This window comes from Haemaphysalis longicornis, unplaced genomic scaffold, assembly GCF_048455015.1.
Source record: "Haemaphysalis longicornis isolate Haplotype H1 unplaced genomic scaffold, Haemaphysalis longicornis Haplotype H1 scaffold_1, whole genome shotgun sequence".
Taxonomy (NCBI): domain Eukaryota; kingdom Metazoa; phylum Arthropoda; class Arachnida; order Ixodida; family Ixodidae; genus Haemaphysalis; species Haemaphysalis longicornis.
In genome coordinates this window covers 285,180,602-285,196,994 of record NW_027526203.1, presented here as the reverse complement: position 1 = coordinate 285,196,994, position 16,393 = coordinate 285,180,602, and the positions used below count along the sequence as shown (strand labels likewise).

At 47.7% G+C, this 16,393-nt stretch overlaps 1 protein-coding gene across 2 annotated transcripts in view; it reads left to right on the top strand.

The window, feature by feature from the left end:
• Positions 1–16,393, top strand: part of LOC144147063 (uncharacterized) — a 40,497-nt gene that overhangs the window by 12,300 nt on the left and 11,804 nt on the right. The window contains exon 1 of one of the 2 annotated variants that reach the window (XM_077679103.1): positions 2,085–2,368. The exons of the other annotated variant lie outside the window; for it this stretch is intronic. Within the exon in view, the coding sequence (XP_077535229.1) occupies positions 2,282–2,368 (87 nt within the window). The 5' untranslated portion in view covers positions 2,085–2,281. Of the gene's footprint in view, positions 1–2,084; positions 2,369–16,393 lie in introns of those variants that run through there. 2 annotated transcript variants of the gene reach the window in all.

The window sequence follows — 16,393 nt, the reverse complement described above, 5'->3', positions numbered from 1 at the left end:
AGCAAGCCACCAATTGATCCAACCTGCTCATGTTCCGCAACCGCTATGGATATCGACACCGCATTGTTAGGCCTTCCCATGAACAATGGGAATAGCGAGTAGTGACGTTCGGTGAACGTAACCGACTGGATAAAGCGGGGTCGAGCTCGAATTACTACAGATGAATTTCCCAGCAAGCGCCAGACCAGGTAAAACCTGGAGGTATTCGCTATTCGCCGCGTCACTTCGTAAGTGTCTCCTTGATTCTCCCGGTAGGGATTAGGGCGATTCCAGATTCTTTGCTGTTTCATTATTTGATCAGACATATTTTTTAAAGCGAAGCTTTGTTTGCTTCTCATCCCTATTTTTCGCGCGCTGATGTTGTGGTCTTGCTCGTTCTCGCCGCTGCGCTTATTACAACACCACCAGATGGGGGTTCCGTAAAGGTTCCGTAAAGGTTATTCAACAATAGACCATATTCACACGATCAATCAGGTGGCAGAGAAGTGCGCTGAGTATTCTGAACCCCTATATATAGCCTTCATAGATTATGAGAAAGCATTCGACTTGGTTGAAACCCTAGCAGTTATTCAGGCATTACGGAACCAGGGAGTAGATTAGCATTGTGTAAAAATACTAGAGAATATCTACAATGGGTCCACAGCTACCATCATCCTCCATAAGGAGAGCAGTAAAATACCTATAAGGAAGGGTGTCAGACAAGGAGACACAATCTCTCCAATGTTATTCACAGCATGTTTACAAGAAGCATTCAGAACGTTGGATTGGGAACAGGTGGGAGTAAGGGTTAGTGGAGAATAGTGGGTTAGTGGAGAAGATGTGCACGGCGTGCGTCTTCTTAGCTGTCACCCGTGCACTCATCGCTGCTCGCTGACCGCGCGTTCGCCAGAGGGATTGATGTTTTGAACGCTTCTCGTTATGCCTTGTATTTCTTGGCGCGCTCGCCATTGCTTCGGTTTACGTCGATCCCCGTCTATGCGCGGGATCAGCCATTTTATTTTGCTAAACTTTCTGCCAGTTGATGCTTCCGTAAAACCATGCTCTTTGTGTGTAACGGAATTTAAGGATGGGAAACGGAATGAACGCACTTACATGCTAAACGATGAAAGTCAAACCGAATGAACTCTTACTTTTGCGCCACATTTTAACAGCCTCTTACGGCTCTCTTCCGACAACGTCCGTGGATCAGTTTAACGGCCGCAGACTATCCAGTTTGACACATTCGATTTATTTTTCTGCAGTCATTGATATCCTCTAAACTTCGCTTTGTCGGTGTCTTACGGACATGCTCGAAGGCGGGGGCGGTACATGGCATGAGCGCTGTAATAGACTAGCACTAGTCATGCCACGCAGATTGGCTTTATCAGAAATTATACGAAGTAACTATCACTCACAGCAGATACTTTTAATCTGCGATACTGGCTTCGCATTCCTTCAGTAAGCGCCGGGGAACCTTGTTCTCGTGAAATTGGCCCTGGTTCTGCTGCCCGTCATCGTTCGTGGCTGGCAACGAGACATTCTAGCCAAACCCAGGCTACCCGCCACAATTTATTGGTAGAGAGCAATGGCGTTTTAGCACCGCAACGCTTATTAGGCTCGCGATTCGGCGCGACGGACTCCGACGAGACAAGGGGTGTGCAAGCAGTCGCCACGTGACCGTCTCTACCGACTCGCTCTGTCGGCGCGCACACGTTGTCACATCCGGAAAAGGTTCGCGGTGTTGAGGATGCCCTGGCTGCGCCAGATGCGCTGCAGATGCAGTTCCTGTCAAGCGCGAGGCCCATGGAAACAGAGAGGACGCGAAACGTAGCAGCGCCACGCGCGCCTTTGAAGCAGAAACAATAAGCGTAGCTCATTCGGCTGGCGGCGGGCGAGGAGGGACGAGCGGGCGTTTCGCAAGACATGAAGCCTCCTCCGACGTTTGACCTTCTTGTGCCGTATACGGAGGGGCCCCTGTTGGGGTGGAAAGTAAAAACGCGCACTCATCCCTTGAATGGTGGCCTGTTGCGAAATGCCCGGAGAGGGCAAGGTATGGGCACCACGCGCTCCTCCGGCCGAGGCGTTGCCGCTCGCCGCCTCCTCGCTTGTCGCCGCTCCATACCGGACCTGCTTGCGGAAGTGGGCGCCACTTCTCTGTTCGCCACTCGCGAGTGTTTTGGTCCCAGGGCGCTCGGTTCGCGCGCGTCGCCTCGCCACCTGTCGTGCAAGCTCCGGCCCGAAAGCTCCCAGCTCCGCATTCAGGGCTTCTCTTCCAGACGCTCGAAACGACCCAGCCGCCAAAATGTCGCACACGCGAACGGTGACCAGAATCAGCGTCAAGAACGAGGACTGCTGCAGCATCCCTGGGCTGCTGCGCGTCTCCGAGACCGTGAGCGCTCGCTTTCTCAACTCCTTGCGCGAAGCCGCCAAGTCATTTCTCTGCTGAGAAGTCGCTTGCCGACTCGGCTTATTACTCATTGGGCGTTACCCGCCTCCGAGAAAGCGCGTGGGGATTTTGTCGCGTTTGAATATACTTCAAGTCAGGGCTATCAGGTTTTTCAGCTGAGCTTCTAGCGCTTTCATTCCGGGCCGTCTCAGTGTTTCCTACTTTACTGGGCTGAGTTTGACCTTTTTGTGAATGGCAATAAAACGCCAGGCACTGCGGTTTGTTTCTCTCCTCTCTAAGGCAATCCCGTGGTTCAGCTTCACCGCAACGCTCGCGATCCACCATTGCATGCAGCCAACAATCGAACAATTGCCGAATGACGCTTTTGAGCATAAGATGCGACTCTAAAGTTTGGTCAGCGCTGTGGCATCACGCATTTCCACACTGCGCAGTGCCACAGCGCAGATATCAATTTTTGGGTCTGATTCGCCTGATTTGCTTTATTTTTTTTTATTTTTTTTTTTGCGCCATGGGTTGGTCTCTCAAGTGCAATGTGGTGAAGATGAGCCACGGGATTGCCTTTAAAAAAATTCTTTTAAAAAAATACCGCTGATTGCCTCCCCTCCCTTGGCTTGGTTTCGCGTGATAGACCTCTCTTCTTTCTTTTTTTCCTGTCTCTTAAAAACTCTTACTTCGGTCCAGTTTATTTGTTTTTAATTAGCGTCACCCGTGATACGTATGTGGTACGGGTTGGGCTTTTATTTTACTTTATAGCCCTTTATTTTGTCAGTCAGTCCCTTGCATCACTTCGAGCAATAGGTTCAGCAGAGTTCTGAAAGCATTATTTGCCGGTAATTTTCATCAAAACGCAGCCGCAATGAGGGGCAAAATAATGCGCAGGTTGCAGTTTCAGGGAGCGGGAGCAAAACGCTGAGCGACCCACGTTGTTTGGCAAATTAGGGATAGAAAAAATTTTCACGCCCCGGCAAGGTCGGAGAGTGCATGTTTCATGCACGGACGCACGCACAAAACAAAGAAAAAATATCGAGTTTATAAGTGTTTTTGCTCTTGTTCTAACTTAATTAGGTTGAACTGAGGCACACAGACACAGACAAAAATGATGCTTTGCTAAAAGAAAGTTCAAGTTTTATTTCTTGCAAGCAACGTCAGGCAAGCTCTGAGTAACCGACAATACCAATGCCCCCCCCCCCCCCCAAAAAAAAAAAAAAAAAAAAAAAAGAAAAAAGAAAAACTTCGGTTGTAGGCTTGTCTGCATGCTTGCTGGCGTCCTTGGGCGCTTGGTTTCCGAACTTCGTGCACTCGACAACTTTCTCGGAGTAAGGTCAGCTGCCTTTTCCTTTGTTCTTCCCCGTCCTTGTGGGCAGAAGAGGTCCTTCAGTTCAAGCGGATCAACCCTAATGATCCTCCTCCCTTCTAACGACTGCGACGTGCCAGTACCGTTCGGCCCTGTCGCAGCCGCCGGTTGGGTGGTTTCTGCCGCTTTTCTCCCCGCTGACTCCGCGTTGTGCGGAGGCGGGTAGCAGCCGCGATGGAACGGAAGGCCAAGCAAAGGAATGGCGTGCACCTCGCTGAGCGTGCCTCTTGCTCCCCCTTTTCAGCTAGCACAATTTTCGCTTTCTTTTTTGGTAGCATAGCCCCGTTGCTGACACGAGATACAGCCAGCGAACTCCGTTAAACCGCTCGTCAGGTTAGGATAATTCTTGTCACTGGGAAAAGTTATTTGATTACCGTTGCAGTCGCTTCACATAATGATGTGATTGCTTGAGCTCACAAACTTAATGTTCTACAAAGTAAACGGGAGGTTTCATGGAAGTGATGGATTACTTTTCGTTCTAGTTTTATTTTACGATTTTTCATCGTTAAAGCTTAAATGTGCGCGGGGTAGGGCAAGATATCGTAGTATTTATTGCGACAGCATTAGTTAACCGGTGGGTGGAAAATCCTGCGTCGGGTCGAAGAGATAACGCAAAATGGCCTACGGACGGCACACAAAATGCATCGACGGCTTGAAGAATAAAGAACAGGGGAGAAAATGCTCTGATTAAGGACAAATTCCTCAGGCAAGCCCCTGTAAACAAAGTGAAACAAATGAGTTCAAAAGAAAACTGGGGAAATTTTGGTCTGGGTGGAAATCGAACCCGGAGCCTCCGTACACGCACCCCCAATGCCCCCAAAAGTCCGTGAATCAAACTGACTAAAGGTGGACACAGTGACTGCGCTGTTGCCTTCGACTTATAAACGTGTGTTGGAGGCACGTACGGAGGCCTATCATGGGTAGTTTGGGCACGCGAATTAGAGAGTTCGCAATTAGGGAGTTGCATGTGGTTATGCCAGCTTTTGGAGTACTGGCAAAAAAAATAAAATTAGGCCTCTCGTTTTTGAACCTTCCAACTACAAATTAGGAAGACAGTGCATTGGGAGAACATTTGTGTTATTTGTCCCTTTCATGTAGCGGCTAATAAAAGTCGGTGAGTCAAGTTGGTCGATATAGTGGTAGAGGTGAGAGGCCTGTTTTTCTGCGGAGCTAGTAAATAAAACCGCCTTGCCTATTTCAGTGAATTGTGTGTTAGCTGTGCCTTTTTTGTGTGTGTTTGTTGTCTCTGTCGTCCACTCAGCGAGTACTGAAGAAGGTGTAAGCTGCCGGCAACCGCGCCCTAACAGCAGTGGTCAATGTTTTTTTTTTTTTTTTGTAATTTTGAAAGTTACGGTCATTTTATCAGCCCTAATCTGTTCCCTGCCCCTTTTCTCTCTCGCAATCCGAACCTTCTTTTAGTCACCGCCATAGCTCTTTTCCACCGGTTATTGGGACGCTTTCCTCATCTTGGATTGGAGGAGAAGGAGGGGATTCTTTGCACTCTGCCCCAATATGCCTAACAGTTAAAGTTCTGGGTGTTGGACCAGTTAGTGAAGCATTGTCGAGAAGTGTTGAACCAGCGGAATAGACACGAGTGAACTTTTTTTACTGAACACAGTACAGCGTCCGTCCCGTCTACTGCATGTCTCTTGGATTCCGCTGGGTCAACACTTTTGAATAACTCCTAACAGATCCTTTAGAGTTCTGGTATTGATACTCACATTATCCCATGAAGTCATTTGTCTCTAGTCAACCCGCCCAGGTCTCGAAAACCAAAGCACTGCCTTTTTGTGCTCTGTAGGTACTCAGGAAGTTCTCAATTTTCTTATGCCCAGCTTCGCTTCGTTAGTTGTTTCTCACTTCTTGCTTTCTAACTACGCAAACATGCGCGCAGTCCGGTGCACTTGCTGCTTAATTCTTGTCATCCACTGCATTTGTACGCCTTTTCTGAAACTATATTTTGCTCGTTGATTCTCTGGCCTCTCAAGATGGCCAGCCAATGCACGCACCTTTAAACAATCAATAGAAAAGCGGCAACAAGAAATCTGCATGGGTTGGCCAATATATCCTTCGCATATAAATACTCAAGGGCTGCTGCGATGATCAGCAAAAGGTAGACCAACCGCTACTTACATACCAAAATATCTCCCAACAATATTCGACTCTGCCGCACGGCGTACCCATCAGGCCGCAATTTCCTTACGGGAGAGCAGGAGACGCTGCTCAGACAGGTTCAAACCAACATTTTTCCACACTCCACCCGCTTACACGCCATTTTCCCTACCCTTCGCACTTTCACGTGCCCACAGCGTGGAGAGCCTGCCAGGCCTTCCAACGGAACACATCGACTGACACTGTCCCCAACCCCGGGTACGAGCATTGGGGGGAGAGCTGACCAGCTCACGCCTTGAGGTCCAGCTATGCGGCTGGTCAATTGGGTGACGACGCCAGCAAGGTCAAACCGGGGTCCTGGACTAAGAAGGACTCCGCCCATAGTGCGCAGTGCTGCTACAATATATTCCTCCCCACCTCCTCGTCTCCATTTAGATCACACGTCCGCTCCAGCCGACGCCTCCCAAGGCCGTGCGTTGGCAGCGCCCTCCTTTTTCCAAACTGCCTGCCGTCCGGTGCTTACTCAAACCAAGCCGTTCGTGTTCAAACCTGGAGGCTGCGGCGAGCACCCAAATACAGCAGCGTATCCGGCGCCTTCTGCAGAACAAACAGGACTGGGAGGGGTGCACAGTGCTGAGTATTGCAGCTCAAGGGAGAAAGAACTGGCGCTGCGCCCAACAACTGGACTCTCGCCGCTTAGCTCTCCTCTCTCTCTCTCTCTCTCTCTCTCTCTCTCTCTCTCTCTCTCTCTCTCTCTCTCTCTCTCTCTCTCTCTCTCTCTCTCTCTCTCTCTCTCTCTCTCTCTCTCTCTCTCTCTCTCTCTCTCCCCCTCACCCCCCGTTTTTACCGTCGCCTCCAACAGCCGTCTTTTATATGCTGGCCATGCTTGCCACTTCTGTCTCGACTCAAATAGGCTTTCCACGCGAGCGAACGAATGCTGTTCAACCTAGTGGTATCAGAACCCCAAAATGTTTCACTACTTGGGCTGCCCGCGCTATTTATGCAGGAGTACATATACTAGGCGTGGTGCATTCGATATCCATTCACATGAGTCCAACTGTTTATGAATACAAAACGACGAGTTTCTAGTATACGGTCGTGGGTATATTTAAATTTTTGACTAGATTACTAATATTTGGACAAAATGGCGTTGTATATCGAATTTGACATGGCTTATTTTCTGGTAGAAACGCTTACTTCCTGAAAGAAACAAATGACAAGAAGTTGCAGAATAACGTGGCAGAAATGAAGACAGGTTAAATACGGTTCAAGGCCGTCCAGTCCTTCTGGTGGTCGTTTTTATATGCACCTTTCCGTTGCTTATAGACGGGATCGATCACGGAGGTTTTCAAATGATTCATGTCGTGACTTTTGCCTTCTGCGCTCTCCTGCGACCGAATTACGGTGTCTTGGAAGATTTTATTGAAAACACGTAGAAAGGAGGCCACTCCAGATGACTTGGTATGTTTCGTACCCGCACTCCAAGAACTTCCCGCAGGGCGTCTTCACCACAATGCTTTGGAATGAGCACTAAAAGTGACCAAGTGTGCTAATTCGTCTAATGACGAAGCCCAGCTAATTATTTGACTGAAAAAAAGTGTATGCGCGCAGGGACAACACGCAAGGCGTGAATGGCGTTTTGCATTGCGCAATGTACCAGCGCAGATGCCCTTTTTCACCGAAACCGAATGCTCAGCGACGTCGTTCGCCGAATCTGCACACTAGGACATTTCGATTGGTCATTCTGGAGCATTGTAGTGAAGATGCACTATGTGGAATTCTTAAGGGACCCTGCAACTTTTTTTTCAAGTGCATGTTGCTGTCATTCGCCACGTTTGCTTTGTTGGCAACGTGGATTGGTCACTCTGGTGCATTGCGGTGAAGCTTAACGACGGGATTGCTTTGATTGTTGATATATGCGTACACTCTAAAAAACTTCCGCGAGTCTGCTTCCTAACAGTGCACAGAGAAGGCCAATAACTGCGATGAAAGCTGTGAAATAGTCCAATGACGACACCCAGCATAATATTCGACTCGAAAAATGTTGGCTGACCTACGACATCGCGCAATGCAAGCATGATGATGATGATGATGATTATGATTATGATGAATATTACCTCGGGGTTCTTAATTTGCCAAATTTGTTGCCGTGGGCGCAGTGGTTGGTCTTTCAATTGCATTGTGGAAAAGCCGAGGCACGGACATTATTAGAGTCTCGAGGACATCGCATTGCAAAGGGAATCTGAAGGTTTCCGGTCACTCTCGCTAAGTGGAATACACCTGAGTTCTCAAACGCTCGTCTTTACTCGCTCGACCCAGATTTGCAGCGCCACCTACCTAATAACGTGCCACGCTCGGACGTCACCTTACTTTGTCGCCTGTGGATAGTTGTTGCCTTCACCGGTGCTTACTCCTACACCATTGGAATGGCCAACAGCCCTGCTTGTGTTGCGTGCGGAACGGACGAGACGATTGAACACCTTCTGTGCCATTGTGACCGCTTCATAACGCCGAGGCAACAGCTCTCCACCACACTTCGCCGACTCGACGACCACCCCTTTACAGCGCAGACAATTTTGTGTCATAGGCGTTGTCCGTCACAGGCCGAAAAGGCTATAAAAGCCTTACTGCTCTTTTTGAAGGACACGGGCCTGCCTGAACGATTGTATTCATTACTATAGTGCAGTGCCCTTAGTTCGCCAACTTTACCAGTGGACCGTATTAGTTTTGTGCATTTTCTGGTTGTGTGCGTTGTTTGTACCGCCTTTCTAGTTGCCTGGTCACGCCTTGTGTTTTTTCTACTTTTCTTTCTCTCATTTTCTCCTTTAATATGTACCGCTGTCCTTTCTTTCCCTTTAATTTCCCGTATCTCCTCCCACCTGAGTAGGGTAGCCAACCGGACAGTATTCTGGTTAACCTCCCTGCCTTTCCTGTACTATTCCTTCCTTCCTTCCGGCGAAGATGCCTTATGATTTTAACAGCAGTGCTGGTTAAACTTTCAGTTTTGCCGTCCAGCATTACCAGAAAAAAAAATACGAAGAAAACATACGGAGCGCACGTGAGCGTGCGTCTCGTGAGGAGCGCCCGGCGTCGGCCACCTCGACCTTCGAGAACAAAATGGCGCTCTTTGTGCCCAGAGTTCGTGGGCACGAACTCGTGCCCAGAGTTCGTGGCGTGATCTCTCGCGTGCTGTTCTCCTCGCCAGTTCACGTGCGTCCGCGCCTCAAATGCGGAGCACAGGACAGCTCGCGCTACAAACTCCCAGTTTGCGAATCCGGTTGCTGCGGGTTCTAGCGCGTGCTAACGCGGTCCACTCTGGGAGAGATGTGAAAGTCTGCGGACAAACTGACCCGCGCTTGCCAGTCATGAAGAACTTTCAAAGGCAAGTTCGGAAATACATGTGAGGTGCAACAGCAGGGTCTCCGACGAAGGGAGAAGGGGCCGCCAGCTCTGCTGTTCCTCCAGCCTTGGACCACTAGTGCAAGCTGCACCATTTTTTTATGTGGAAAGCTTGCAGTAAGATTAGACATAAACACACAAGAAATAAACTAATGTCAAGCGGCCACCTTGGAAACAGCCCTTTGGCGTAGGCAAAGAATTATTTGAAGTGGGTGAGTACAATAACTCCGGAGAATAATTCGGGTGCAGGTCAAGTTGCGAGAAAGAAACCTGACGAAGAAATCACAACGTCTGGAGTTAATTTTGGAAGCAATCACAAATATGAATAGTTGACCTCCTTCCTGAAAATGAAAGCCTAGAACCAGTAGATGCAGCCGTGCAGTTCACTTATGGAGCAGAAGAAGTTGCCTGAAAAAAAAAAAAAAAAACTATGATCAGCCCAAGAAAAAAGAAGGAAGCATCACGTGTAATCAGAGCGGGAATTAGACAGCAAAGTAAGGGTTTAACAGTTGTCAAATGAAGACAAAGAAGTGGAGTTGGGAAATTTCCCACCAAGAACACCACTTCCCTTAATTCATGAACCGCCGTTACCTCCTTTAGCCTTTTCGCTTCTCTCCCTTTTCCGGCTGCAGGCTGACTTTACTGTAATAAATAAATAAATAAATAAATAAATAAATAAATAAATAAATAAATAAATAAATAAATAAATAAATAAATAAATAAATAAATAAATAAATAAATAAATAAATAAATAAATAAATAAATAAATAAATAAATAAATAAATAAATAAATAAATAAATAAATAAATAAATAAATAAATAAATAAATAAATAAATAAATAAATAAAAATAAATAAATAAATAAATAAATAAATAAATAAATAAATAAATACGTAATTACCCGATTCTAACGCGCACCTTTTTTTCGGAAAAATAGGCCGAAAAATCGCATGCGCGTTAGAATCGGATACGAAACCAAAACTGGCGAAACAGCTGAAATTTTGTTCCACCCATCGCCATCTCAAGATGGCGCCAAAGCTTTTAGCAACAATTTTTCGGGTCTAGGCGCCTAGGCTTTTATATCGGCGTTCACACAAATCGTTAAATTATTCCACTTGCGCGCTTGATAACAGCAATGGCAGCAGCAGCAACGAAGGTGCGCCGCTTTCACGGCTTACGAGCGACTCCCACGTGTTCACAACGAGCGGTTGGCTGAAGCGTACGCCTCTGGAGAAGCTCGTGGGATGGGCGTGCGAGGCGTGGGCCACGATCCCATCGAACATGTTTGAACGTTCGTTCAGAAGTGTGGCATCGCGAACGCGCTTTATGGCACCGATGACAAGATGTTGCGGACAGCAGAAGACGACAAGGAGCTCTCGGAGAGCGACGAGGTGTGAGATGAGTGAGATTACTTCGGTAAATAAATCGCCCGTTTCTCTCGCATTCGTTTTTCTTGCTCACAAAGTTCCTTGCGCGTTACAATGGGAGGTGCAAGTTTTTCAGTTTTTTGCCTGGAAAATCGGGTGCGCGTTAGAATCGGGTAATTACGATAAATTAATTAATTAATCAGTTAATAATTAATTGATTAATAAATAAGTAAATAAATAAATAAATAAATAAATAAATAAATAAATAAATAAATAAATAAATAAATTAAATGAATGAATGAATAAATAAATAATAAATAAATAAATAAATAAATAAATAAATAAATAAATAAATCCTGCCCGTTGATGAAAATAGAAGCCGGAGGATGGGAAGCTCTGATATGACTATTTTGTGTTGAGTGATCTGAGTGGTTAAACACACGTGGTCCGCGTGGGATACCTTGACAGCCAATATAGAATGAAACTTCACGGGTGGTATCTTTGACGCTTTTCGTGAGTAGTGTCAGGCAGATTCCTGAGGTGCACCTCCACTCCACTCATAGGTCTCCGTCCGCATAACAAACCATCCTTGGTGCCTGTCACGTCGATACTTCAATTTCGGTTAGTGTGCTGAGCGCTGCATAATGCCCCAGCACGTGACCTACGAAACGAGCCCCAATTCTGAAGGCCCCGTATCCGAGTTTTTCACCGGCAATTTCGGCCACAGAAGCGCGCCCATGCACGACGTCGACAGGAACCCGACTTGCCTGCGGGCATCGAACGACCGCTTCGGAGCTGGTCCGAACACGTCGGTCCCTCAAGCAGCGCGAGCGCCTTGTCACCAGTAATGAATTATTTGGGAAACTCGAGTGCGTTGAATGTTCCGCGATCACGAGAGCAATTGGTGTCAGGGAGTGCCCGAAGGGGAGAGGCTGAGTAACTGACCCCAATGACTCAACCCTGTGCTCCAGTAGGACAGCCCTCTCACTCGCGGGACATGCCCCGGGGGAGGGCCCACACTCTTGGCCTGCTCCGAATAATGCGCCCCGTCTTAATTGCCGTCTCATCGGGCGCTCAAAACGGGGCGACAGCGCCGCAGCCACGAGGAGCGGCCGAGTATGTTACCAAGCCAGACTGGCCGTGGTCGGGGCATGCAGCTATATACTATACTGATGGAGCATGCTTGTCCCTCGGAGAAAAAAGATAGCAAGAGCATGTGGTTTCTGAATTGTCAACGCTTTTGCGTAACGGTAGTTCTTTCGCAAACAAAGCTGCCAAGAATGCCGGCGAAGAATGAGAGAGGCCTGGAATACTATTGGCGCTACTGATTTTTTAACAGCGATGCTCTATATTGCTAAGGTTCCATCCATTTTTCTGATCAGCCAACAAAAACACAGAGCGCCATCAATTTGTCCGCGTTCCAATCGCGGGCGTGGCTAGTTAAATTCCTCCGGATCCCCAGGGCGGACACCGCACATGTCTTTGAACCGCGAGAAGTTCAATAGCTTGAGACATTCGTATGCGTTTGTTTGTTTGTTTGTTTGTTTGTGTGCGTGCTCGTTTGTTTTTACTTTGGCCCGCTGGAAAGGTTTCCCAAACATCTGCCGCCGCGTGGCCGGCGTCGGCCGTGGGCATACGCTCGCACCCGCTCTCTTTGTCGTCGTTCCAATTGAGCGCTTGTATATAAAAGCACAAAGACGAGACAATAAATGTGTGGGCGTACCTTTCGTCACGATGAGCAAGGATCAAGACGGTGAATTCTGTGTCACCTTACCTTCACTGGTCATCTGCCTCCACAGAGTGGAATGGCTGATGATTCTTTTTATTGACTGCATCGAGAGTCATGCACTCGCAACAACTATTGAAGTCAGCAGCATTTCTATGGTCATGTGCTCGCGCCGTCATGGCAAATGTGAAATGTTATCCAGAGCTTTTCATAGCGTCCCCAGTGGTGTAGGAAAAATAAGAAAAATGCGCCGGGCCTTGCTGATGTGAACCACACAATATTTCCACGAGGTGATTCCCGATGTGCTAAGCTGAAAATATGCTTTATACTATGCAGGGGTTCTCAAGCATGTTGGTCCCAGGGAACCCTGCTAGGTTCCGTTAAGTGCCAAGGAACCCCCCCTTCCCCCCTCCCGCCATTTTTCATTCCGTTCATGCTACATTACGTGCAATAAATTCAAAAGCAAGCAAGGGTATCGTTTTTTCCCCGTTGACTTTACGCGAATGCGTACGCTAGCGGCACCTATCTCCAAACAGGAGAAATGCGCATGGGGGTAATATAAGGCCGAGGTTCAAGTGCAATAGTTTAACCACGTGGCCCGTTTTCGGAGTCTGGCTGGCTACAAGCTGCTGGCGAGATTTATTGCGCAGCTCGCGCGTTTCTGTTATGCGCCGAGATGTGCTTACTGACATTCGGGCGTGAGTAATGGAGGTTCCTTGGATCGATCGCACCTCAAGTTCACCATATAAGACTTTGCGACTGCGGAACCAGGGAAAATTTATCAGTGGCTCGCAGAACCCTCAGGAGGGTCCTGCGGAACCCCAAGGTTCCGCGGAACCCACTTTGAGAAACCATGCTTTATAGGCTCGTTGCACTGATGCCTGCCGCCCGACCAGCAGCGGCGGCACCGTTTTCATTGTGCGGGACGTAATTCTTTGTAGGGAAGATCGCGTGAGCGTCGCTGCCTCCGTTCATAAAATTTAATCAACAGAAGCGTCACCGCATTGCGCCTATCACGTGTCAAATCACCGACCCCCCCCCCCCCCCCTCCAAGATAAAAGCATCTATATATGGTAAAAGCTGGGGGAAAATGGATTGTTTAAGTGGCGAAGATCGCGAGACGTCAGGCGACGATTTTGTAGCCGGCCAATCAGGTTGTAAATTAAAAACGAAAAGGAGACACCGATCACCCGTTACAAAGGCACTGGGTGATGAGTGACCAGATTTCCATTCGTTTACCGAAACCCTGTAACGTGCACTGCAGGCAGATTTGATGAAAAATGGTACGTCACACCACAGCGACCTCTATACAATGCAGGATGTCCGGGGTGTTGAGCAGCAATTGCACTTATTCCTTCTAAGCTTGCAAGGCCCATAACTAGTTTATCTTTGTTCTTCCAGTTTGCCGTAGCGCGAGTGCGTTATTATGCCGTGCAGACATGTTTTGTCAGTCTGACGAGCTGTAAATCACCGTAGAACGAAACACAGCAATAAACCCACGTTAAGGCCGGCTTGATACCGATTCGATCGGTTTTCTGGTGGTGCAGTAAAACAAACAAAAAATATTTAGAGCACCGTGAAAGAAAATTTGAAGGCAACTTGGGTTTTGCTAAAGGACGTCGTATGAAATGCGTCTAATACGGGCGGTTTTAGCAAGCGCGTTCTGTGACCACTTAAAGCGCGCCCACCTTTGACCAACGTCCTGGGGACATAAACCGGGGAACGGTCTCCCAACTCTTTTCCCAGCCAGGTACGAATATTCACCCTGATGGTTGTACTTCCCTTCTCATTTTTTATATATATATTTTGTCACCTTTGCCAAATGTTACCGGCTCCGTATAAAGACATCAGTGGTCCCCACACAGGCAACCTTGGTACACGTAATGTCGCAGCCATACATAGCATAATAAATAATTACATACGAGCCATTCTAAAATAGATCCGGCTTCGATGGGATATTGTTGTATACATCGGTGAAACCGGACAGGCCCACTATAAAACATAGCAGGGTTGGAGGGGCTATGGAGGTTTCGCTTTCATCTCAATTAGGACATGTATTTTGTTGGGGCCGATCGTCCACCCAAAAAAAGCTGTCCGTCCACTTAACACACACCCACACACACGCACACACACACGCAGCTAGACGTGCCAGAAAAGCACATTGACGAAGCGAAAAATTGTTTTCTGCGTATCCGAGGTTCTATTTTTAAAGCTCCGTCCGCGTTGGTCGGGACAACTTGCGTACTTAGTGAGCAGCGAAGCTAAGTTTCCCCTGCGGCTGGACAATGCAGTGCAGCAAACTTCTTTTATTCAGAATACTTGCATTTGGTTCTTTACACTGGCGGCCTTTTCCTCGTATAGCAGCAGCTGCTGGAGCAAAGTGGCCCGTCGGCGTCCGGAGCGGGATACGTGCGGCACGGATGTGCCCATTGTCCGCGGCTCTGTTTGTGCAGGCAGCTAGCTCACCGGTTTGGCAGCGTAAAAGAACCATTCGTGGTGGGCACACGTCCATCTGGTTCCGCATTCTTGGCGGCCACCGGCCGCGTGACTCGGCCATCGGAGCGCGCCCCTATTTGTCGTCCGCTGCCGAGCGCGCCTCGGGTTGTCCTCTGACCTGGCCTCGAGGGATCGATGCCGCGCACGCGCATACTGTGGCACCGGACACGGACCCCCTTGAAGGCCAAGTGAGCGACTGTCACCGCCGCCGCAACTCAGTTAAAAAAAATCGCCCACTCTTGGACTCTGCTCTCGTGACCGCTTTCTTCGGTGCAAAGCTCCCTGCTTCTTTCGCCGCTGTGCAGCGATCGACCCGCAAGCCTGTCTGATGTGCGTGTGGAGCGTTGTTAGATTCGCGGGACAACGTTTTTAGGTCAGCCTAAACAGCAGAACGACTAATTTTGCCTGTGTCTTTTCTTTCAGTTTTATTACTTAATGAATGAAGGACACACTGATACAACTGTGATTGCAAAAAAAAAGAACTAACAATGTTTTCATTCAAAAGTTTTATACGACGTTCAACACAGTACCTGAGAAAATAACGTAAACGAAATACAAACACAAACACAAATCGCTGCGGTAATGTTTGTTTTTGTAAACACAAAAACAAACATCACCGCAGAACCTTGAATCAAAAACTATGGCCAAAAGTTACGCTGCTCCTTTTTATATCATGGGTGCGGCCAACCTTGCGGCAAAGCCAACTTTGCCAACTTTCCCGCTCAACAGGAAACGGCTGTGGCTATTGTTTTATCACAACTTTTCCAACAAAAATCACATGACAATTGTCCGCTACGACGACTCTATTATTACACGAAGTTTCATTCACTTGTCATGATTAGTTGACAGAAAAGATGTGAACGTTACAGAACTCCCGTCGGCTGTCAATGGTTAGTGAAAACGGCTATAGTTCTTGTTTACCCAGCAAAAATCATACGATAACTGGTCGCTAAGATGACACTACGATTAAGCCGCGTTTCATTTAGTCGTCATAATTATTTGTTACACAAACTGATTCGTGCTTTTGTTAAAAATTCGGTACCACCTCTGTGTCTAAACAGTGTGCTAAACCGCTTCGCTGGTCATGCACCTTCACAGAAGGGAATGGCTCACGATTTTTTTTTTAATTTTCCTTCAGATTGCTCATTTGTTATTGTTCGCGCCTGAAGCGAATTTTCTCTCAGCTATTCGTGTCGCTCATTTATGTTATCCTCTTTCATCTCCTCACGTTCTCTTCGCCTGTAATTATGCGCCGGTTATATTTTTCGCGGCCTCTGCTCGCTAAAATTCTCATCTTATACGACACTTCGCTTTACCGATAAATGCAGTTATAGTGTGGTCGAGAGGCCAGAACCTTGTTTTCTTTTCGCAATCTATGCATGACGTCCGTATTTGTCTTGTGATGGTATGCTTGTGGTGACAGCAATGGCTTATACCTACTGTGAATTTACTACCCCATCCCATTAACACGCACGTTCGTTTATGGCCGTCCACTTCACCCGACAGCCGAAAGGGAGGGGTTTATCTCCTGCCTCCTTTCTTGAAGTCCTTCT